Source organism: Acanthisitta chloris, unplaced genomic scaffold (genome assembly GCF_000695815.1).
Source record: "Acanthisitta chloris isolate BGI_N310 unplaced genomic scaffold, ASM69581v1 scaffold5875, whole genome shotgun sequence".
In the NCBI taxonomy this organism is placed as follows: Eukaryota; Metazoa; Chordata; class Aves; order Passeriformes; family Acanthisittidae; genus Acanthisitta; species Acanthisitta chloris.
The window spans coordinates 27,914-53,745 of NW_008673046.1; the positions used below are offsets into that span (position 1 = coordinate 27,914).

At 38.4% G+C, this 25,832-nt stretch overlaps 1 protein-coding gene across 1 annotated transcript in view; it reads right to left on the reverse strand.

Annotated features, from left to right (window-relative positions):
- Positions 1 to 25,832, reverse strand: part of MIPOL1 (mirror-image polydactyly 1) — a 150,400-nt gene that overhangs the window by 13,510 nt on the left and 111,058 nt on the right. The window contains exon 11 of the mRNA XM_009074745.1: positions 6,159 to 6,389. Within this exon, the coding sequence (XP_009072993.1) occupies positions 6,159 to 6,389 (231 nt within the window). The remainder of the gene's footprint in view (positions 1 to 6,158; positions 6,390 to 25,832) is intronic.

The following is a 25,832-nucleotide window of genomic DNA, read 5'->3' on the forward strand; positions in this document are numbered from 1 at the left end:
TGCCAAATAAATTTGCATCAGCTCAGCAGAATTCATCAGGGTATGTGCTAGTTTTGCGTGTCTGGGAATCTTCCATCTGGCTAGTGTGGGTTTCCTAAACACCATAAAACCCTGCCTGTGGAGAGTGTGTATCTCTTATGGGCCCCATGGAGCTTATAATCTGCTTTTAATCATTGTATGAGGCAGTCAACACCTCAGTCCTCATCAAGCAGTTTTTTCCATGTTGAATCTCCTTTAATAAGTTTTGATCCAATTCTTAAACTTCAGAACCGGTGCTAATTTGCATTGGTATCTTAGATTGCTACAAAGTTGTCTTCCTTGGCTCCCCATTTCCTTCCATACAAACTCTCATAACCATTGACTTCTGTGGCTTGCTATATCAAGTAAAAGATACTTACCACGTTGCCCTCACTCGCTTGTCTTTTGAATATACACACCAGCATCTGTTTCTCAGTAAACTACAGGTCATACACTTTACTGGGACAAATGAATGCAACTCAGTGCAACAGAGCAAAGCCAGTTTGCTGTAACTAAGAAACTAGCTCTATACCTACATTCTGCAACAAGACACCAGAACTTACTTTACATTTCAAAATGCCAGCAGCAGTAAATTATTGCCCATAAGACACTAAAAGATTACCAACTATTCAATCCCAGCACAACTTCACAGCAGCAGCAGCACAGTCACTTTCATTAAAAGCAAAATCACTTGCGACGTGTGGTAAATTATTTACTGAAAAAAACCAGTGGAACTATCAATGTCTATGAAGTTGTACTCCAAGTCCCCAGTATTTAATGCTTTAATCTGACATTCACCAGAGTTCAGTTTTGTAAGCTAAAAAAAAAAAAAGGCAGTCTAGTTTTAATAAAAAAGTCTCGATATCTAAATGTAACATCTTAATAAAGTAAGAAATCAAATAATATTTACTGTTTTGAAAGAAGAAAATTAAAGAAATCTATCTCTCAAATTTAAAATAAAGCCAACCAAGTTCTCTAACATTTGGTGGTTGCTCCAAAACAAACAGCTTTAAGTCCCAGTGAATGTACAACTTGTTTCTTTTGTGCAGTGCTTCTGCCTGCAATTTCTAATTAACTAGCTCCATTCTTTTCTACAACAAGCGACTGAATGCATACAAGTTACAATGTATACTTCAACTAAATATATGTAGGTATGATTTTAAAAGGGAGATAACTAGGTAACAACATTTACATGTTGCAAAGAGGCTCAATTAGTATAATAATTCAGAAACCTTGCTTTTAGCCTGTTCCCTGCATAGCTCTCCTGTACTGAATACAATCTGCACACTAAAGATACCATGTTTGCAGTTAAAAATCTCCAGAGACTTTAGACCCATACATAAAGATACTTATTTCACTCTTTTCTGAGACACTGACCTGTATCCTCATTTAAAAATGAACACCACATCTTTATGTTATTAAATCTTTGTTTTGATCTATTAGTATTCACCAAAGTGCCATTTTATACAGCCCCGCACTGAATAGGCAAGGCTGGAGGTAACCATCTGCAGCTTTAGAGTCTGCGTTTGAATTGATGAAAAGAGCTTTGTGTTTTCATTGCCAAGTTTGATTCTTCCAGTCATTAGACATTCCCCTCAGATCGCATCAATGAAGCGGACTCTCTTACACCCATGTGTTAAATTCTCTTCTCCTCATGGTTTCCTTTGCCAGCTATACTCCAGAAAGACTACTGGGTCTTAGCCACATTCTTCTCACAGCTGTGTTAAAAAAGAGCATCAGAGCGTCTTCCCAAAATCCATATGTGTATCTGGTCAGTCCCCTGTTGGAGGGTCACCTCACATTGTGGTGTGATTATTCAAATATTCATTCTTGCTGTTGAACTGCACTGCTTAGATCATTCTGGGAAAGATTAGACCCTCCAGCCAGCACTGAAGAACGTCTTGGACTTTGATGCGAAACATATACAGCTCCCATACTCAGAAGGCAGATTAGTTTTACTTGCAGAAGAGGGGGACTATAACCACTTAATAAATGCTTGCTTCTTATTTCTTTCAATTTTTTTCATTCTTTGCAACTGTGTCGACTGCTGATAAGAACTGTTTGTTTTTTATTGTGTCATCGATCAACTTATTTATCAGCATTGGCTAAGAAACTCAGTGAACAACTGCAAAAACAGAGAGAGCACATTCAGAAATGCTGGAGGGAAATTCAAGACTGCTCAAAAAAAGGGTGTGTTCCAGTCACAATGAAATTTAGGTGGCAAAAAAAATCAGACGTTAAGAGGTAAAGCAAATGGTATTAAGGGTAGAATTTCATTTATGACAGTAATTTCCTTTGATAAAATTATTCATCCAGAAGACCACTTAGTTTTCTTATGTATTCAATCCACTGAAATACTTTACCCAAATCTGTAACTCTCCTGACTTCCTCCTTAAAAGAAAGAAAAAAAAATCTAAAGAAAAGGTCTCTTTAATAAATAGCTAAGGACAAATGAAGCCATAACTTCTGGTTTACATCACTTTTAAATTTGCTTTATACATAGACAGAACTACCTCAACAAAATACACAAGCAACATGCTCCTCACCATTTCTGCTTATTTTCATACCTGTATATCTTAGCATTGCACCTTTACTTTATGGATTTTTATTTATTTTTAGAGGATTACATAGAAATTCTACCCACTCACCCTCCTCTGCCACCTCACATAGCTATAGGAGTGTGCAAGTATAGCTGTGCTCACATGCAGAGAGCTGTGCTTTACTGAGCTAGAATCCTTAAATTATGAAAAAAAATAGAAGCCCTCAACAGACAAATTGCATTAAAATTCACCCCAGCTGCAAAACTGTTGCAGAAAAATAGAACATTTCCTGGAAAAAACACATGAAAAGTGGCCTCAACCTTTACTGATAATTGGCTAATATTGATTTGGTATTACATTATAACCTCCTCTGATCTCACTGACATCAGCAACCACTCCTCAATCCCAGAGGTTCCAGCAGGAAGGACAGTTTTAAAGTGCCTTGCTTCCTCTGCTAGCAGAGGTATTAATTAATTCACAAGCTCTCCCAGCCACTTTCTCCAGGTCAGCCCCATTTGCCTGCTGGGGCTGCACCAGCTGCCTCCTGGCTTCTCAGGCAGGACAAACTTGCAGTGGGCACTATGCCAACACTTCTGGTGAATTCTGCACCACTGTCCTAATTCTTTGTTTGTAACAATTAATTAGAAACATTAATTAAATGTAGAAAACTATAGCCATCTACAGAATATTGGTTAAAAATATTATCGTGCAGATCAGCATAATTTCCTATTGAATAACTATCTATTGTGTTATATGTGCATGTACATGCATTTATTTACATACACCACAGTTCAAATGTGTACTTGCTTTACGCACTAGAATAGTGCTCTCTTAAAGGTCTACTGTGTATCCTGACAATGTTTCAACATCAAAATAGATTCAAGCACATGCAGCTAAGTCTGTGGTCACTTTCTAAGCATCAACATTTGCTGTTTCACACTACCACCCCTGTGAGGATGGCAAATCATCTTCACAGGCAAGAGCATACAGTTGCAATTTATCTCATACTGCAGTGAGCCAATGTGCGATGTTCACCCCACTTCAGTATGAACAGATTTTTACTACGTCTAAGTTCACTCTAAGTAGATTCCAATATACCCCCCTTCTAGTTCACAGCTGCTGTTTCATGTGGGATAGGATCCAGGAATTTTTTAGATGCTTTTTGTCCTGGTGGAAAACACAGGACTACTATTCTGACTTGGATCTCATGTTTAGAAAGCAACAATTGCCGGTGGGTACACACATGGCTGACACGATGGCAATGCTGGGGAGAAATTACATCTCTGTTTCAAGCTCTGCATATCATGCTGAATGCAAACACTGAAGTTTTTAAGAATATTAAAAAATTCTTTAGTGTTGTCAGAGAACAGATTAGCGAAGACACAGTGAACACCAGTAAATTACATTGTACGAAGGTACAAAGCACATCCATTTTCAATATTGTATTAATTATTCCAATTATGTTCTTTCTTAATGAAGCACATAACTATTTTCTTCTTCCGATTTTTAACTGCTGCTATTATACACTGAATATTACTGAGAAACAACTTTATATGGTGGATAGAACTGCTTCCCTTGCATGTCAGAATTCAATTTTAGCTGAGCATACAAAAGAAGTCAAGAAAACAGGTATTTTAGAACTCTATTTAGACTACGAATTGTAGTGTCACATTTTAAACTATAATAAGCATTCAGTGCTAATAATTAATACAACTGTATTAATTTTTGGTATTATATCGAATACCAAGAAGTGTTTCCTGTTGACAGATTTATAAATTGTCAGTTCCTTTTTGAAATGTAGAACATCCTACATCTTCGAAATGAAATGCTAAGCTAACACATGAGTTCCTGCCTAATTGCCAAACACTGATTTGTATGAAGCAGTTGAGGTTACAAAGAAATTGGGAATTCTCAGCCCGGTTTCCCTGCTGATGAGTACGAACTGTCTGTGTAGCTCTCCCAGAGGTGTCAGAGGAATCTCTATAGTGTCACACAAGGGTTCTTAGCTCAAAGTAAACACACTTTCCACAAACTCAGCTGCTTAATCTGTTTGCAGGTTGAATTATAAGATGGGGGTGGATGACTCTGGGTGCTGGGAAGACGCACAGAGCATTTCCACAGTTTCTTGGTAAAAAGGGCATGCTATTGTCATCAAAAGACTTCACCCAATTGTTTAATTTTGCTATAGGCTCAGTCGTCTGATCTTAGCAATAATGAAAACTAACCTGACCAAAATTTTCCCAAGTAGCTGAACATGTTAAATTGCACAAATTCTTTTCACTATAGCAGTGCATCACCACTACTTTAATTCAGGTTGTGGCTGCACTTCTACTAGCCACCCTGGTTACACAGGATTAAACAAGACTGTTTCACTTACAAAAAGAAAAAGCCAGCTGAAAGCCAACCTCCACTATAGTTAGTCAATGTTTATAAATAAAATTAAATGTAACAACTTGAAACAATGTAGAGAAAGGCTGAAACAATATTCTCTTTACCATACTTTAATTATTTTTCATAAGTTTATTTTTATCAAGCATGCACCTGCTGAAGCTTCAAATATATCTAAGTGCTCAGAATAAAGACTTGAATGATTATCAGACAACCACTGGAATTTTTAAAGCCATGACTTAAAATATGCATTTTCACATATATCTACCTTAACTATATTTTATGTAGTGGAAAAGAATTAAAAATATAGGAATGTGAATTTTTTTTGATAGAAGAAATCAGCATGCATTTTTTTAGACAGGAATAACTCTTGTTAGGTCCTTGTAATATATTATAAGCCAATTTCTGGCTACTCTGTAAATATGTTGCAGACATTTGTTGAAGACAAATATGGACAGACGGGACAATTTGCATCAGTTCATCATCGACCACCTTGGAAGGGTGAGAGAGGAGTATTTTGCAGCTGATGAATCTAATGCAGAGATGTGAAGTGCTGGACTGTCAAGAGTCTCTGCCTACACGTTTGCTCATGTCCCAGCAATGACACTTTCAAAAGCTTATGTGCTAGTAATAACAAACATGACAATAAAACTTCAGTAGAGATGAACTTCAGACATTGGAGTTTGGTAACCTTTTAATTGGGAATCTTACGATGGGAAAGAGAATACAATCTCTGTTCACTGGCTCAGAGACTTCCTGTGGCTCTCAGTGAGATTGTGAAGTCACCCCTAAACAACCCCATTGGTATTTACCATGGCATGAAACCTGCCAGATACGTAGCAGACCAAAAATGAGAACCTTAATATTCTACCATGCAATTATGAAGGCAAATACTCTGTTGCCATAGGATTGCCACGGGGAAAAAGACAGTGAAAACCATTCATAGGAGATGGAAAGACTTTTGCTGTGCCTTGCACGTGCAGAAAGCAATTTCTGTAACAGCAATGACAGGCACACCAACTTGCCTAATAGCATAAAACTGTTAAAATGATCAGCTTCACGCTGAGTAGGTAATGAGCTGACAATGAAGGAATGGTCTTAAAGGATCTTTTCTGAGTACTGCTACACTTTCAGTCATAGACAAAATACCAGCAGAAACAACGTTTCATTTGGATTTCAACTGCAATTTTTCTTGGAAGGCAAGTGACTTACTTTTGAACTTTTTCACTGGCCTCCTGCAAAGCTTCCAGGGCTTTCTGGAGCTTCAGTTCTGTGTCCTTTTGCTCTGACCGAGTTTGCTGCAGCTGACCTGCCAGATCTTCAATCTGGTGATAGGTTAGGGTCACAACGTCCTCTCTGCCCTGCAGTCCACCTTCAGAAGTGCCAAAAGCACAGTTAGGCTGGTTCTTCAGACTCATTCCTTCAGACAAATACTTGAATAAGCTGTGAAAACAAAATCATACATGTTATTAAGTTTCAGGATAAGGCTGAGCTGCATGAATACTACACTCAGTTTAATTAATACTTTTAATATTGTTGTATATGGACTCATATGCACTAATAGCAAAACAAGTTTTATTTCAAAAGTGACAAATAACAAAAAGAACAATCCTTTTCTACAAGGCTCTTCTAGAAGTATGTAACAACCATCATAGTTCTAAAAAGTAAAAAAAAATTCAGCAAAACCAGGCAGCATTTTTCAGCTATAGCATCTTGCTGATCACCTTTCAGCTGCAGCAAAAAGTTTTTAGTGTGACTTACATGAAGCTGAATTAATCAGTGTAAGGTACAGATGTGTTACTCCTTCATGTTACACAGGACTCTCTTAGCAAGCTGACTCACCAACTATAGAGGGCTTATTTGCAAAATAAAATTTTGCAATATAACAATAGGAATAAAACCACTATCATGCAAAAATGAAAATCATTAAATCAGCAGGATTACTTAGAAATATGAATGCTTTGCACATGCTAATCAATTCTAAAGGTCTTTGGTCAATATTTTTGTAAGAGGAAACTTAAAATATTTCTTGATGCTGGTTTAAATAAGCTGGTAACTTCCGTATTAGAATATGCTGTGTCTTAAATAGCCTCTCTATAGCAGACAGAGATAGATAATCTGTCGGTGTTAGGGCTTTATCACGGGACATTTCATTATCTATAGTGTTCTCCACCATAATTTTTTGCAAGTTTCTTTCTGACCCACTGTTTTGGCTTCACTCAGGCTAAAAGTAGACATGTTTGTCATCTATTTCACACTGAAGTGCCATGGATGTATATTCAACCCACTCAGTTTTAGACATGATTTTGAGATACGTTCATAGAGGTTCCGAATAACCGAGCACAAACCCAATACTCTTTCTTTGCACAAACCAGAACACTGTATTAAATGCTTTGCATTTGTGTGCCAGAAAGTTATGGACAAATCAAACTTTATTTCAGTGTGGATTTCTAGCAGCAATGCACACTGATTACACGACCCAAGACAATCTACATGACATTTGCTAGTATGCAGTAGCATATTTTCTTTCTTTGCAGTTTATTAAGGTGCTTGTATAGAAAACACTGTATGTTCCAACAGCCCATGCAGGAAAATCATATACAAACTACAATATAATATACATGGACAAACACAATGTGGATGAAGTAAAAGAAACAGAGAAGGTTAAAGGTCAGTGTTGACATGTCATTATGCCTGCTACCTGCAATTATCTGAAAATAATGTGAAGAACCTTTTCAATTAAATGAAGACATATTGAAAATATAAATATTTATAAAGTGACAAAAATTCCTGGAACAGACTAATTAAAAATAAAATTTATTTAACAGTTGCACATAAAATTTACAGGCTGAAGTTCCACTATGTTTGAGCATTGATCACCATGGAAAAACACAAAGGCATGCAAATAATGCTGGAAGCAGGTTACTGAAATGCCACTGCTGCCTGTTTCTTAAACACCTGGCATAAGTTTAAAAGAAAAAAAAAGACAGATGAGAAGCTAAACTGTTCACTGAATATATGGAAGCTTGATTAAAAAAACCCAAACAAGAGAGGACAGTCTAAATATCCTAACTTGTTCACACAGCAGAGAGTTTTTCTCCTGAACATATGAAAAATATCACAATTTATTTTGATTCTAAAATAGTGTGTGTGACTACAACTTGGCTCCTTCTCAAAGACTGGCCATGAACAATACAGTTTGCAGTACACTACATGTCGTAACTCATAGTGACCAGTAGACTCTGACATGTATATATTTAGTAGCCGGTGTGACTCTCCCAGATAAAGGCACTGTGACTGACAGACCTTCTTCTTTTTTTCAAAAGCTTGTAATTGACTTCCATCAATATGTGCTTTGCTAAAATACTTTTATTTACTTCTGATACTTACTAATTTGAAATTCTTTCATTAATGTCCCAAAGATTATCTCTTCAAAGAATATTGATGCTACATATCAAAAATAAATGGGAGTTCTAGGCCTGAAGAAAAGGTAAAGAGAAGTAGTCAAACAGTTTCTGGATTTAAGTAATTCCCATGTTCTTTATAGTAAACCTTTGACTTTACTATGGCAACATGGCCAGTTTGGGTCTGAGAGCTTCAAGGGCTCATCTTAACTGTGTCCAGGAGGAAGAAAAAGTGACATGCGATGACGTCACTTATGCAGCTCTTGCAGATAGCAAGAGGTTTCCTTGGTCCTCAAAGTCAAAGTAGCTTCAAACTTGCTAAAAAATATCACCAGTTCCCAGAGGGACTTGACTTTGGCCAAAAATCAACTCTGTGAAGTGCTGCTCTTAAAACACTTATTGCCTTGCCAGGCATACTTTTGCTGCAAGGTGGGAAATTATTTGCCATGTGAAGCAATTACTGAACTACATAGAGAAACTGTCCACCTAAAGGAAGAAAAATCCCCAACAAACCAGCAAACCCCCAAACATTCCCTACCTGTTCCCTCCCCCTTCCTCCACCCAGTGATAAACATATCTAATGTTCCCAACGGCATGCAGGTCTGACCTTGTTTTTCACCACAAATGTTTCTCAGACTCAAGTTCTGGAGACATCTCAGACCTCAGCCTGCACTCAGGATGGCTTTGAAGAATGGCCCTTCATACTGCTGAGTGCACTCAAGGGCCAGGCAGCATTGATATCTTGAAAAAACTACCTCGAAGGTGCTCTTAGGAAACACTGCAATAAGATGATATTTACAAAAAAAGCCCATAAGACCTAGAAGGACATTTTGCTGCAAAGCAGATGATATAAAATGGTCATATTATGTGTGAGTCAGGAGCCTGACAGCTGGTAGACTGGTAACTAGATGGCATTGCCCTACCATTGACAAATATTTCACTAGCTTTCCTTTGCCTGCAATTACATGAGTTAACAGGACTGTGTTTTCTCCTCAGTACAACCACCCAAAGATCTCTCATGAATTTAACTGAAAGCAGCAGCTGTGGCTAGACTCTGGCGCACAGGCCATGGACCATGATACAACAGGAATGCTCATTGCCAATAAGGCAGCATATGCTCTTTGCATTGTCACAGTCCATCACAGAGTGCCACTCTCTCATGCGTGGTGGACCCATGCATTCTTAGTCTAGGATGGGCTCAGGCAACTTCTTTATTTTATATTCTCTCACCATATCTGGTGATAAACACTTGTCGAACTTGTGGTTGTTGGTGATATAACTTCAGGAATTTACAGGATAACATGTTGACAGATTAGTGCTGATCATGCATGTCCATACTGTCCAAACTCAATTACATGTGAGGATGGATCCACAGTGAGTAGCAACTTGAAGTTCAGCCTTCTCTCCTGAAATGACCTAGAGAAACCTGCAACCTGTACAAGGGTCAAAACAGTGTAGACACTAGATGATTCAAGTACAGGTACATTAGCTACAGTGAAAGCTTGAACTGACTATTATCCATCTTAGAACTTCCATTTTTCAACAAACTCAAATTAAAGGCCAGTAGTAAAGACATTTTTCCTCCTTGGGCCTCAGACTCCTCATCTTTAAATAAGAGCAATCACAATACTACCTTTGCAAGGTGCTGTGACCTTCATGCATGTTAAGAAACTCATCACTGTTGAAAGAGCTATGTTAGATGCAGCAGAATCTGAATTTAGGACATTTAGTGATGCCAAGCAGCAAACATTTTCTTTTCAGCCTCATTTTCACTCTCCAGGATCACTGTAGTACCCAAACCACTCCACTGTGGCTAGCCTGGGAGAGATAGTAAGGACACGGGGTATGTGAGTTAATCATCTGAGCCTTGCTTGAAGCTGAAGGACTACCAAGACTTGCTCTTAAACAAGACATAATTGGAAAACTGTACTTCCATTACAAACTCTTCACTTAGGGAGTTGCACAGTAATCACATGTCTCCTGTTCATGTCATGTGGCCCCTGGGCAAATTGCTCAGATTGCACAGCTTCAAGTGAGTGCTATGCACACGATATCCAGCACCACCTATCATTCCTCCCATTCACCATGTCATCAATGACCCAGGACCCCCACAAAAACAGTTTCTGGATTAATAGCGTTTCATGGAAAGAGGGCAAAGCATACATGAAACTGATGAGGAGAAGGAAGTGTTTTGGCAACTGTGGTGCTATTCTCTTCAGCTAGATCACAGACCTGCAGTTAATAGCTTGTAGCCAAGAAATGCACCTGAATTCCCTGAGTACATGATGCACCTAGAGCTGGGGTCTCTGTTTTCTCTAATTGATTAGAGACTGGAAGATGATAACTTAGCATTAGCTTTTTTCACACATACATATATATTTTTTCACACATGCAGATACACCTAAGTTTATAGATGAGACTACTGTAATTATATGTTTTAGACCTGAATATTACTTGATAGATGTTAATATTAATTACACATCTTCAGTGTTCCACAGCTGCAATTGTGCTAATTGTGAGACACAGATTCACAGTCTTTCAGATTTCTACAAATTAGGGACTGTGTTTTCAATACAACAGCAACTACTGTGGATACTGCTCAGAGTTTTCCCAGGCTACATGTTATTCCTAGAACCAAGCTTTCCGTAAAGTGTTCTTGTCATGTTTTGACAGCAATTGGCTGTATTAGCATAGTCTAGCCTAAGCATTCACAGAGTGCACCCTGAAGGCTTGCTTCTAAGTAAAATTAACTTGAAATTTAATAATTTTATTTTGTATGGTGTTTACTTTATCATACTAGAAGTTACAAGAAAGAATTTTGCTATCTTGTATCTGCTCTTTATTGTCAATTCGTATGCTTTGGCCATTCTTAAATATTTGCCAATGGCTTTCGTTAACAAAATAACTTTAACTTAGTATTTGTAATACTGTAGTTATTCCCTACAGTAATAGATTGTTTAGGTAACACTGCAAATACAGAGGGAACCTTATCTATTAATCGAAGACAGAACTGGCACCAAGAGTGACCTCAGTATTTGAATATAATGGATGTTTAAGATTGTGCCAGCAGCTCCATGTTTTACTGTGTATCACAAACCCCTGTCTGCTTTCCCTGGGAAGCGCAAGCATTGTAGCAGGGGCAGACCAGCTCAGGCAGCAGTCAAAGAGGAGGGGCAGAGCCGGCTCGCAAACAAGAGGCATTGCCACCTTCCCCATCCCCAGGCTGAACTGGCAGCACCTGCACCTCTCTGCTGGTTGCTGGAGGCCACTGCGTTGACACGGATCACTGAAGGGGTGTGTACGTGGGTGGTGCGGAGCCAGCAGCTCTGGCCTGGGGCCAGCAGGGAAATTGCCGATGTCAGGGATTTGCAGAAACACAAACTTGGTGGAAGAGAGACGGAGGATCTTGTCCTAAAGGTCATAGCGGTTTACATTTTATACCGAGAGTGTTTTTGACATTTTTGTCAACTATTTAAAGAACAGCACACTTTTTTCCTCAGAACTAGACTTAATTAAGAAAGCAGTAACTCTGGTTGTATGCTAAAATAACTAAAACTGTTACGAGAACAGATGCACTATGTATTACTTCTTGTCTTTTTATGATGATCCTTGCCAAGAGCTTCACTCTGAATGCTGCTGCTCACAAGGAAACCAGGATTTCATGATCAGTTCCTCCAGTCCCACACTCCCATACCCCCATCAACCCAGTCTGGACCTTCAGCAACCCCTTCAGCTACCACAGACTTGACAGTACTGCTGGCTTGAACCTTTACTCTCCAAAATGCCAACCACGGTAATCTGTTCTGATGACAAAGATTGGGCACATTCAAGAGCCAGGCATTTCTGCTAGGAGCTTTAATTGATGTCTCCTGTCACTGTAGTTTGAATTTAGATCTGTCTGCAGAACTAATAAAATCTAATAGAGATTTCGTTGTTAGAAATTATGCATGAAGTTAAGGCTAATTTGGCTTGGGCCTTTAGTTTTCTTTGCAGCTTCTCACTGGCAAAAATAGTGGATTCTGACTTCCATTGTACACGAGTGACCTACACCGAGGCAATTTTATTTCAAATGAACAAAATCCTTCTGCAAAAAGTAGCAATATTAGTGAGTCAACTTGTGTTAGATAAACTGCAGCAATTCAGATGAAACAAATAATAATCCCTGAAAACTGAAACAGTCAGTGGGCACTCAGAGCAAAGGAGTACTTCATATATCTATCTATATAAAACAAATCTGACAGTACTGATATATATCATAACGCAGGCATCAGAATCACCTGAAAACAAGCTCAGTGTAATGACTATGTGCTATTGACTTTTATTTTTGTCTCCAAGGAATAGTGTTTACTTTGCTTTAAAATTTATATGAGTCATTTTGTTATGTGCCTTTTTTTAATTAGTCTGAAGGAAACAGTCATTTGAGAAAGAGAGCGGAAATCAATTCTGATTCGATACTGATAGCTACTGCGCGATGTAAACTGTGTGTTCTTTCTAATTAAATGTAAACACGTGCAGTTCTAAAGTCCAGCAGTGATGACAACAACTACTAGAAAGGATTGCCTAAGACCTGGTCAACTGATTCTTGTGAACCTTTTGTTCATACCGTAGGTGAGCTTGTGCAATCTGTCTCAGGGTGAATGCCAGTTGTAACTGACTTTATTTTAGGTCATCTTCAGAGAAAACACTTGACAAGAATGTGGAGAGCTCTGTAATACCTCCAGTTACCCATTAACTATGTCCTTCTGATAGCTAATCAATAGCATTGCATGGAGCCAAACACACTGCACTGAACTGCTCCTCTTCCAAAAGCCAAGTCTTGGTAAATATTTAATGGCAGTAAAGGTGTTTTGACTCTTATCAATCTGATATGTTAAAGAACTCTTGAAAGAAACTTTATCTTGCTTCTCTCTGCATAAATAATTTGTTCGGTTACAATTTTAGTCTTATGCAAAAGCACCTAATTTAATGTTCTAATGCTTTTAAATCAAGGCTTTGGACAAAGAAAATGTCGTTTCAATCCACATGTCACAAAATAAAGAAAACCCAAGGTTTATTTCCTTGATAAAATGCCAACTAGAAATATACATCAAGGAACCCAGCCCTTTATACTGTAGTAGTAAATACTGTGCCAGACTTGCTCAGAACCTGTTATACGAGTGCACATTTGAGATTTTCTTACAAGGCTTCAGTTTCTGTAAAATTCTTAGCTCTCATTCACATCAAGTCGGTGTAGGATTTTTTTAGCCTCTTTTCACCATGGGAAAAACACCAACTCTAAAATAGTTATACGAAGATCCAGAAACATTTTGTATCCATATAGTGAACCATCTTCAAGTGGGTATATTCTCATCTAGCAAGTTTTATTGTGTTTCTATTTTCTATTTTTTTTTCTGCAAAAAGCAGCTTGTCTTGATCACTAAACAGAGAAACACTTATCCTATCCTTCAACATCTCCTCCAGGTACCCTCTGCTACAGCCAGGTAGGATCCAAACATCTCCTTAGATGGGCTTATTCCATGCCCCTGTGCTAATGTCAGAGGATGGAGGATGAAGGAGACCTCTGATCCCCTCCCCACAGCACAGTCTTTCAGCCTTCTCCGCATGATCCAACTTCCGTACGAGTCTAAGTATTTTGAAGAAACTGATTAAACTGTGGATCCAAGCTTTTTCCTGGAAAATAATTTGGGAATAAAACATTGAAAGCGTTTCAGTTTCCAAAATGTGAATCACTCTAAATGTTTTCCCAGAAGCGTAAGCATTTTTTTCCCCAGTGTTTACATGGCCTCCTTAGTGTTCTTGATGCCATTCAATAAATTTCAAAAATAAAGATCACAGGAATGATTCCCAAACACTGGCATAGACAAACTGAACAGCCTGAGGTTTTTCAATCACTAGTAATTACCTCTGATGAAAACAGTATTAATTAAAATCATACAGGCATATAAATCAATCAAGCAGTAAAGTGCATGGCACCATTCAGGAATGATCAGCTGAAGAAAGCCTGTTACTAACCTCAGAAAATATCTTGTACTTAATACAACATTATCTTTATAAATCAGACATGACTTTGAATTTTATGGCTGTCCTGATTTGCTATTGTGATCACTTGGCTTAACTTCCCCACTGAATCAGAAAAACAAGAGATGGAAGCCAGCCCTGCCTTCCAGCATGGCCAGGAACATCCAGCTGAGGAGATGGAAGACAAGACTCTCTCCAGGAGAGAGCAATGAGAAGAAATACAAAGAATGGAAATGTGTTTCAAAGATGGAATAACTGAATACTTATGGAATTTGAGAGAGGGATGATCTCATGGATGGAGCTGAGTAGCCCCAAAGCTAGAAACCCTCAGTGTGACTAACCTGAGGAGAGGAATCACATGGGGCTCTGTCCCTTGTTGCTACCTTTCTGCTGAATGATTCGGTGGGTTAAAAATCCTTGAATTTAAAAAAATGTACCTTTTCTGATTTGAGGATACTTCCTCCCCTCACCCAGGAAAATAAAACAGAGAGTATTTGAACAGTTTTGTCTGATCTGTCTCAAAGATGTTACTGAAAAAAATTACGTAACTCCAGCCAAAGGCAAACATGGTGTCCTGTGTTCCAGCCCATGCCCAGCTGTGGCCACCAGAGTGCCAAAAAAGTGAGGTACTGATGAACTCTAGGTGATGAACTCCATGCCTAGCACATGGTTTCCCCACTTTCTTGGTACTGTGCACAGCAACATGTACCATTCTGCACTGGCTGGTGAGTCACTAGGAGGACTGCATGAGATGCAGTCTGAAATCCATCCTCCACACTGGTATGGACACCCATAATGTCTACTTTAATGCTATCATGGCTTCTCCCAACAAAAATGCAGTCAGTTTGGGGATTGCTGTGCAGACACACACTTAGAAACTCACCTCCTGAAAGCCATGTATATGACACAATGGCAATGTGTCGCTACTCAGAAAGCCATGTCTTACCTAGCTGCTGCTGCCAAACCCTTACTCATATAAATCATACAGCTCCTTGGACAGTTAAGCACTATGAAACAAGGCAGTTAAAATGATGGTTTAAATGATAAAGGGAGCGCCTGGGAAATTTAATATAGGGGAAGTCTGCTTCCCTATTGTACCAATGCTTACTGAAGAAACTGGGCAGACTTGTCTGGGCCATTTTCCTTAACGTGAAACAAGGACACATGCTGAGGGAATGATTTAGTGGATTGGGGATAAGAGCTCTGTCTTGAATTCCCTCTTCTATTTCATGTCCTGTGTGTGGTACTGAGCAAGTCACAACATGCAAACCTCAGCCTGCCATACTGAAACTGGGAGTAAAGTGCTTTTTCCTAGCTCTTTGTCTTCTTTAAATTCTGTGCTTTGGGGCCCTGGATTACTTCTTATCACCTACATGTGCTGCATCTTAGAAACCTGAGGTCCTCATCTTGGTTCAGGTCTCGGCGCAAATTATTATTCATGGAAAGAGGAAAAAAAAGCTAATTAACAGTATGCACGTGTTGGGAATGCACATCAACCTGGTTAACCTCAGCAGATAGATCCAGGTTTGAGACCTTAATGGAAAAAACAGTTTCTCAGAAGGAGGCAGTTTCTGCCTCTTCATTGCAGGTACAGCCACCATTGTCACCATTGGATGCTGGCAGTGACAGCAGCATCCTGTGTTTTGTTGAGCTGCCATGAGCTTCAAGATCCTGGTTACCTGAGAAGATGTTCATGACTTCCTTCCAGGCAAAAGGGGCCATCAAGTGGATAAGGCCCTGGTAACTGCTGGAGAAAACTCAGTGAAGACAGAGTTCCAAAGTGTAGGGGTTGGAAACAGGCTGTAAAAAGTGCTGAATTAATTTCTGTATCCTGAAACTTTTAAATCAGCTTCCCTCACCTATCTCTTCCTTTACCCTTGTGAGTTTTGAACATTGGGCTACTGTAATAAAATCTGTAAAAGAATAATATAGTTGTGCACTTTAATTTAGTTTGGATGAAGAGGAAAACATTTTTCACTTCCTGAAGCAGGAGTTCACAAGAAAAACTGCAATTTTTTCTTTTTGCCAGCATATCATTTCTCCATGACCGCAGGTAAAAGTCAAATACTGTAGCAGGAAATGTATTGGTTGCACTGAACCAAAGAATTAATTATTTTTTCAGGACCTGACAAGGAAACTGAATGAGTATGAAAGCTCTTGTGAAATCTAGACAACATAGAATTCAACGCTCTTCAATTCCTTATTTATTTTTTGAACAGGACAAGATCATTATTAGTATAAGTACTGCCTACTATGCTTGTATACATTCAACAGATACTAGTCTCCTCTGATAGGAGCAGTAACATTGCTTAACAGGGAGAACTAAATTCCTACATCATGACAGTCCTCATTCTAGTGTCACAACTGTAGAAGTATAGTAAATTACTCTTTTGGTAAAGACAGTAGGGAAAAAGACCTAAATGGAAGGGTATGTGTTTCTGTATTTCCACCAAAAACCTTTTTACAGAATATGATTGTATCAAACAGAACGTGATGTTTTATGAGCCTGGATAACATTAAGATCCTGCCTATCTCAGAAGCAAAAGAAAGATAAATCAGATAATATGAACCTTGTTACCCATCCTTCTTCCCACTCCTTTTGAGGAGGGACAAATTCACAGCACTTTTTTTCTCCTTGGTGAAAGTTCCTCCCAGTTCAATCTCTTTAATGACAGTGGAAATCATTAGTGAATTTCCTGTTGATAACCAGGAGAAAGCCCAGTGAAGATTGCCTTGAATTTATTTGTAACAAGAAGCTAAAGGCTGTGGTTATTGGTAGGTAAACTGTTCTGGGTGTCTAGTACAACTAAATACTTCTTGGAAATCTTGCTGCTTCCTCCTAATCTCTGGGAATGGGACACCAGAAGAGAAAGAATGTGAGAAAATATTACATTATACATTCAAAAGGAAGGATGAGGAAAAAAAAAGTTTACATATTTGAAATTTTGGCCTTAACCCTGCATGCCTCAATGACGATGGGATGGGTATGACATAAATCCTTCATGGTAAATTTTCAGTGCAATGTACAGAACTTTTACCTTAGTGAGATATGTAAGATCAGGACCTGTGAATCAACCCCATGATATGCCCCTAAGTTATTTTTTCATGGACAGCAGGTGAGCGGATGTCATTCCTCTGTTTAATCAGGAGTTAAAGCGTGTACAGTAATTCCTTATTTTCACAATATTCCTTCTGACAAAGATAACAACCATAAGAATGGCTCCCAGCTGGTTAAACCTGACATACAGGTTTTGTTAATAAAAAAATGCATGACTTAATTAATGAAATGGATCTATTAAGACTGTCCCCCAATCCACCACAGTGGCCCCACCTACAGCTGAACTTCACATGACCTATCTTATGCAAAAAGAATTGTAATAACTTGTACTGGAAGCTGTTATAGAGGAAAGACTGTTATGAAGAAAAGATATGACTTAGAAATGCATATAATGCCCCTAGAGGAGAAAGCTTAGCATTTTCGCTTTTACTCAATGTTGTCTTTTACAGTGAATAATTGAAACGATTTTGCTAAACTGTGTAAAATTATTTCATCAAGAATAATTACATTTGATCTATTAGCACCTGATACTATCTATTGTCTAAATTGCTTGCTTTCAATCCGTGAGTAATGTAAACAGTATTAACGTCCATTATGGAAGCATTAGCTGAGTAAAAATAATTTTTAAATGTTTGACATTCTTGTACCCTTTCTCTAGCATTATGTTCAATAGAAGTATCATTATACCAACATCTTTTTAGATTTTTTAAAAGGCATGTCTTTATTTAAGTCTGCAAACTCACGGACTTTAAACTCACAAACAATTTGTCTGTTTTGTTCTGGCAAGCATAAATCTGTAGCAATCTACTCATTTTACATTCTTCTCTGCTCCCGTCTAGCTGTCCCACACTAATTGGCTGTCCAAATTCACCTCCATCAACTCTGGCAGGCTCAACACCTACTTCACTAAACCAGTTTCCCCCATCCCCCCAGTCATAAAGAGCTGTACTGTTACAAACAGAAAGAAGGAACATTTCTACAATAGAAACATATATATTCATTGATTTGACCACCACCCTATCCCTGAAACTTGAACTAAGACAACAACTGGATTCACCTATCTGGAAAGCAGATACCTTTCTCGCTCTGTTGCAGCCTCATCGTTACTTCAGAGATTTCTAAATTTGTGCTACCTTTTAGCAGAGGAAATATTATGAACTGTTTAAGATTACATTCTCACTGAAAGCGATGAATGCCACAGTCATCTCTAGAATAAAAAGCTACTTTCTCTCCTTGGAATAGTAACTTTACAGTAATTTGGAGGAAGCAGGAGAAACAGTTGGTCCTTAAACATTAAATATATTAATGGGGCACTCAGTGTATGACTCGTCTGGAAAAGGCAGCTCTGTGCTTGCATTTCAGAAGGACTGCTGCGATACAATAGTTACTGTGATAAATTTAGGATTCCCCCACTTAATATTTAGCAGAATCTAAGAATGAAAACTTAATGTACTTTCCAAAAAATGCATGAGTAGTACTATTTACATATTACAGCTAGGGGAATAGAGAGGCAAAGTAAAAACATTCCAAAAGAGGCCCTTCATTTCCACTCCCCAAATGGAGACCTTTAGGACTTGGTGTTTACAACTTTGAGGGACTTGCCACTCCAGATGAAAACAATGACAAATCAGAATATACAAAGCAGGAGTCCCACAAGCTCTTTAGCAGCATATATAAAATCATCCACTTCTCCAGACTCATGTTGCTCTTGAATTCCTGTTCGATTCTCTGGAAACCTCAGACCTGAGTATATGGGTGGAGCATTTGGCAGCACTTGCTTGTTACACGACATTGCTGGAAATGGAGATCCTGCAGAGCTCAGAAAAATGATCCAAAACCGAAGTGACACAGGCTATGTAGGTTGTTGGCTTGATTAATAAGAAGTTTTATGTCATGCCCTGGAGTAGAGGGAAAAGTCTGATACATTAGGAGATATAAAGACAGACATAATTCCTAAGAAGAGAAATTCTGTCTGCTCCCAAGACACAGTGAATCTGTTTTTCATAGTTTTCTTTCCTAGTCCTAGTTCCTAGTGATGTATAGAGACTTAAAACCATAACTCTTTGATGAAAGTGTTTTGTATTTCCGCACCCTGAAGTTCGGACTCATTTAGGTGATCAGGAGGCAGAATAGTAACAAAGATGAAATAACAGGACCACTTCAGAGCACACTTATGTCAATGTGAGAACTCTCAAGTCCAAGGTAAATATATCTGTTCATAAGAAACTCCAGAAATGGAGACACTGAGAGAAACAGGCATGCTCACTACATTCTGAGATTTTAGTGTAGACCTTTGTCTGGTTTTGTCTACTCTGGGGCAAATGAGTTCTTACATTTTATCTGAGGAAAAAAATTAGTTCACAGGAATCTGAAGAACAGAAGCAAAATGCTTATGCCTAGAGTAATGTGACAGTTCACAAGTCATTTTTAAGAGCAGAGTAGATGACAGGATAGTTTAGATGGTGAACGTAAAGCTTTGGGACACATAAACCAGATATTTTACAACAAATTAAAACAAAAACCAGCTCACCAAATAATCACAACCCAGAATCTGATGTACGCTTTTAAAAAGGCAATAACATCTTGCTATTTATGATGAGCAAAATTCACTGGCTGTTCAGGTAGTCAAGGCTTCAGAGGGAGGCTCTGGGAAAGAGAAATGGAGTATGACATTCTCCAAGCAAATATAGTGTGTGTGGGGAAGAACTTCAGTTGCCATCCCCATCAATTCCTGACAAAAGGAATGTGAGAGCTGTTCCCAAGGTGAAAGAAGACAGGCTGAACAATGTGGCTAATGGGATCACACTGAGCTAATGGGATCACCACGACTTGCTTTACTTCTGTTGGTGTATGTCAAAACCCTGATGTGTTTTAAAACACATTCTACAGCAGTAGGCTAAATCTTGAGGCATTTTGGAGATAATTTACATATCTTCAGATTCTGTGTGGAAAGAGTCCATGGGACAAGAACACTACAAGTTCAGAAATTTGCAAACTGAGAGCAGATTTGCCTCTGTCAGAGAAAGAGAAAACAAGAAACAGAAGGTTTGAACTTGCATCTTATTGAACAGGCATTTATTGCTGCTGCCCTCACATAGTCATGCAAAGGTTACAGACACCTCACACTTGCACAAACCCCCAGTTCCTATCTCTCACAAGCCAAGTTTAGACAAGAGAATGAACCCAACCTTGCTGCAGCACCAAAGTATACTACAGCACTTTCAAATTTGGCAAGTACTTGACAACACTTAGGAATGTAATATTACTGATTTTTAAAAGCTCTGGAAAAGTTGCTTAATGATCTTGATTATGGTACCCTGAAAGTACTCTAGAAATGATCCTGGGTCAACACATAAGGATTTAAAAATAAAACTGTACAGGTTGAAATGATCCAGGTCTGGCACCTGTACTTAAACTATGCTCCAGAAAGCGACTGGCTTTTGACAGGCACTTGCAGAACCATTCCCAACTCCCTACATACAAACTCAGGTGCCTAAACTTATATGTATGAGACTGAAAATTTTGGCCACACTGTTTAACAGGCAGATCTGCTGGGAGGCCTCTTGTAACCAGATTTTTTAAAAGCCTCATATTATTGGACAGATACTGGCCCAAGTCCAATCCACAACTGCAAATCCAAAGAAACAGCTCAGAGTAAACCAGCAGCCTTATTAGCTTTTAAAGATTTCATTTTCAAGAACTCAAGACCCTTTATTGACTAATGAAAGGTTGGGTCCCCAAGCCCACAGACTGATGTTGCTTGGAACATATTTTAATCATTTTGGAGTGCTAGCAGCCATCTGTCTAAAGAGCTCTGATCGCATAAATGCACTCTGAACTGCAGCTCCTTCTGACTCCAAACCCTTTCCAAAAGCCAAAGAGAACCTGCAGGCATGGCAACTTTGAGAATATTCAAGGCCTTGCAATGTGATAACGCTGCTTTTATTATTTAGCACATCATTAGATTTAATGACACCAGAGATAAGGGATACACTAAAAAGATACCATTGTCATCTCCTATCTTATAACAGTAACATCCAACTGTGACTTTGTTTTGTTTTTATTCAACACTTGTTACTTACAATGCTATTTTAGGAGAGTAGGTAAATGAAATAAAAGGATTTTTTTTTCCTGCTGCAAGCACCAGAAATATTAAAATAAGAAGTACCTAACAAATAAATAATACAAAAGACAAATGAGGACTCTTTCTTTTTTAAACTACTTTTCTACTTAGTTTTTAAAAAATGACACAGAAGACAAGCAAAGAAATCCCAAATGATGTACTGTATTTACAGTTTAGGCTATTGACTGTTGGACAGATACTGTTTGCATGTACAAGTCTACTTTGATCAGAACTGAATACAAATTAACACTGAAAAGAGAGAGAACCTAAACAGTTACAGCTCTTATAATGTTAACATTTATGAACAAATTGTACACAATTCTCATAATTATTTCCTACTAACACAATTTGGCCATCTCAAAGCTTATTTTGTGGTGATTGGTGTTTCTGTCGTGGTGTCTAATGAACGGTACAGACACATGCAATTAATCCCAAAAGCTTGGAAGGAATGATGGTGTCAAGCATGAAGAGAAAGTATTTCAATTACTAGAGTCAAGAAACTGCTCTCAAAAATCAAAGCAGCAGCCTTAAGAAAGTGGCAAAACCTGCATAAAAATAGCTTTCTTGATGACAGGAAAGACAGCGGTGGATCCCGTGTGGCAGACCATGACTTTATTTGTTCCAAATATCAGCAGCCTCAGTGAGTTCAACCCTATGATTACAGTACTTGCAGGATTCTCTTCCTTCTGAGATCTCATTCTTGGCTCTTACTTACTCAGGGCATTAGTCACTAGTCGCCAGGAGAAATTTTTACTATTGCACAATGTAATATTGTATTTTTTAATTCACTAGGCATCATACAAAGTGCTGCTAGCTAGCAGTGTGAAGAAGGTAAATTAAATACATAAATAAACACAGCACTTTGTCACTCATGAAAACATTTGTGGGTGGCCATGCTCTAATGTGCATCACAGATACTGCACAGATTAAGAGAAAAGAAGACAAACCTGTAACATGAAGTGGCTCAGGTAGGGGAAGACCTTCTTTAAACTCTTTTTGCTGTCAAAGAAAACCTACCACTGATGATTCACTCAGCATAACGCCCTCCTTCTCCTTCTGTGGCTTTTCCTCCCAAACTCAGAGCCAGAAAAGCTTCTCAGTGAGTGAAACAGCAGCTCTGTACCAATGCTTACATGCTTGGTGGTGTTAGGAAAAAAACCTTGTGCCTCTGTGCAACTTCTCCTTCATGTCATGACCATATGACCTACAGCTTATAAAAGGAAACTATTACTAGCATGTTACATTTTACTCAAATACTGGAGAGGCTCAGAATTGTGCAGGCACATTTATTCTCTGGAAAACTGTAGCTGAAGCTTCCAAGTTGTTATCTACTCTCCTAAAAATGACAGTCTTGACACCTATGCTGGAGAATTACCCAAACCAGATGAGTAACATCTTTATGGAGTGCTGGACACAAGGTTAAAAACCTTCAGTTTTCAAAACACAAGACCTCTATTTCATTAGTTAGAAAAGCAGCTCATGGATGGGAAGTAAGAATGGAAGTTTTTCCAGTAAAAGGCATAAGTATGACATGCATGTAGCAATTTAATAATAGCTCTAACTTTAGACAGCAACTGAATAAAGAAAGCACCTTACTCTTGACTTCTCTCTTTGTAATTGCAATAAGTGGGCAGTCTTCTAGTGACAGGCAGAAGCTTCTGCCACATGCATTCCTAGATGCTTCCTAACAGTTTTCCATTGCAAGCAGTGTTAAGTGCAAAGTAAGAAAAGCAACGTTATGTCTAGCACTGGATGAAAATCGCTCATGTGGAAAATCTTCTCACCAAAGAATCTTTTTTTTATTGGGTGATGTAAATTCTGACACAAAAAATGTTGGCTTCCTGCGGCAAGTTTCTAAGTGAACATTTTCCTTTCACCTTAATATTTCAACTTGAAATGCTGGTTTTTTTCAGTACTTCAGCTGAAGAGAACTGAACTGAAACACATCAAAGTGATAATTTTTTAAAACTATTGAATTGACATTTTAACATTAAAACACATCCTATGAAAAACCAACATAAATTGAAATGGCATTTAAAGTTCTCCTGACAATGTTATTACTTTATTTCTAAATATCATATTGATAACAAAAGAATTCCCTTTCATATAATATTTATATGGCAAGCTGAATTCTTTCTGTATAGTTTTAGATTTTCTTTCTAACTTCTCCTGGGAAAATTTGTCTTTCAAATAGCTCTTATTACACACAGAGTTTTCCTGTGTTTCTTTAACTTGCTCTAGAGAGGGCTGCTTCTCATTCTGTATCTGTTTTCCTTCCCTCATTTTAAAGTATGAGTACCTGCATTTTCATAGTCATAGGTCTCTAAAGGTGTTATGCAAAATTACTTCTTATTCAGTTTATACAAATAAAGAAGCTGAAGCAGAGTTTAGAGATATAATTAATCTATATTTATTCAGCATTTCAATGGCAAAATCAGAATATGTAGCCTCTGGCCACATACTCATTCTTCCAGATAACAGATTTCATAATCCTGCATATGCTTTCTAGAGATTCTCCAATTTTTCTTTTGAGTATACTCATTATATATCCTTACATTGTATAGAATATATATTAATTCTAATGACCTCAACATCCCAATTTTTGCTAGTATTTCTATGGAAGTAGAATACTTTTTATTGCTAATATACTCCAAACTACCAGTAGCAGTGGGCTGATCGCAGGTAGTTCTTCCAGAGACTTTAAACCTTCCTCCCAATAAATCCATTTTATTAGGCTTTAACAACTTTGAAAAACAGTTCACAGACACCCTTAAGCACAGAACAAAGTTAAACTTCCTAGACTTTTCAGCTCACTGAGAAACCAAGGAAGTCATAGCAGAAAACCAGAGAGCAGAGGTAAAAGGGAAGGGGAAGGAATCGGCCAGGCAAAGGACAGCTATGAACAGAAAACTAGCAGGGCCACGTATACAGAGTCGTGAGACCATATCAGCATCCAAGGGCAAGGAATTCCTTTCTGTCAAGCAAATCATTGCTCTTAGAGAAGAACAGAAACTCATCTGAAAAGGCCCATCACAGCATGACCAACAAAGTAAACGTGTTAGTTCATGTTACTCCATGACAGCAAATAGAGAAGAAGTCTGCATAAGTCAGATGAAATACAGTAAAAAGACCTGCAGAGTGCTTCTAGCTTTAATGTAATTAGCACAAGAAGTGACTGGTTGGTCCTTAACCAATGTGAAAAACTTAAGAAAGCTTGCCAGTATAATATATCCAATAACAGAAGCTGTAGCAGAATTAGTACAGTACATGGTACAAATTATAACTGCATCACAGAGTGTGTTAGGCCATATTCATGCTGACCCTGTTTTCCTCAAACCTGCTGCTTAGTGTTTCATATTGGCATGGCACCTCTGAAGGCCAAGAGCCAGCCCCTGGATACATTAGGCACAAAGATTTCATGAAGTGTAGGTCAGACCAATCCATGTCTGAGTCAACAGCAGCACAAGGCAATTTGAGCGTATTACATTCACCGCTGTGCTGGCTGCAGGGATGGCGTGGGGTGGCTTGTTATTCCTTCAGGTGTCTGGGATCTCTGACAGTTCAGTGCTTCCTCTCTCTGAAAGTTCCATAAATCACTAAAGCTGACTAGAAAATTGGTTTTCCATGCTACATCTTTTCCCTCTTTTGAGATGGAAAAATTTTCAAAATCATGTAAGGGCAAAAAGAGAAATATCCAAAAGTATTTTTTGTGTGTGTTTCTAAATGAATGAGAGACAAAGAAAGCTTGGAGAGAACTCTAGTGGCTAAAGTATTTCATTGGGAGGCAAAGAAATGACATCCCCCAGCCCCCAACAGGTTCAGATATTTTGCCTTTTCATTGCCTGCCAAACAGGCACTGCAAACACCAAGCCTATGGTATATACTGGAGTTTCTCTCTATCATCCCTCTTCTATTCTAATGGTCAAATATTAATTGGAGTACAGACGTGAGTCTGGTCTGTCACACTCCCAAGAAATTTTTCTACCCGCTGATTTATAAAGTCAGTCTCTCTGACTAGTATTGCTAGAAAGTTGAACAAATGCAGAAACTGAGACAATAATCAATTCTAGGCTACAGAACAAGAAGTCTGGGAATGGGAGAGGGGGAAGAGGATAATAAATCCAATAAAGTGTGAAATATACAAGGATAACAAGGACAACAAGGGAGGGCTCCACCTCTACTACTCACCTGCACCAAGACACTGAGAAATACACTCTCAGTAGGGCCAGTAAATTTTCATGCAGCTGCTTTGACAATGCAGAGCAACTAACTGATGTGTATCC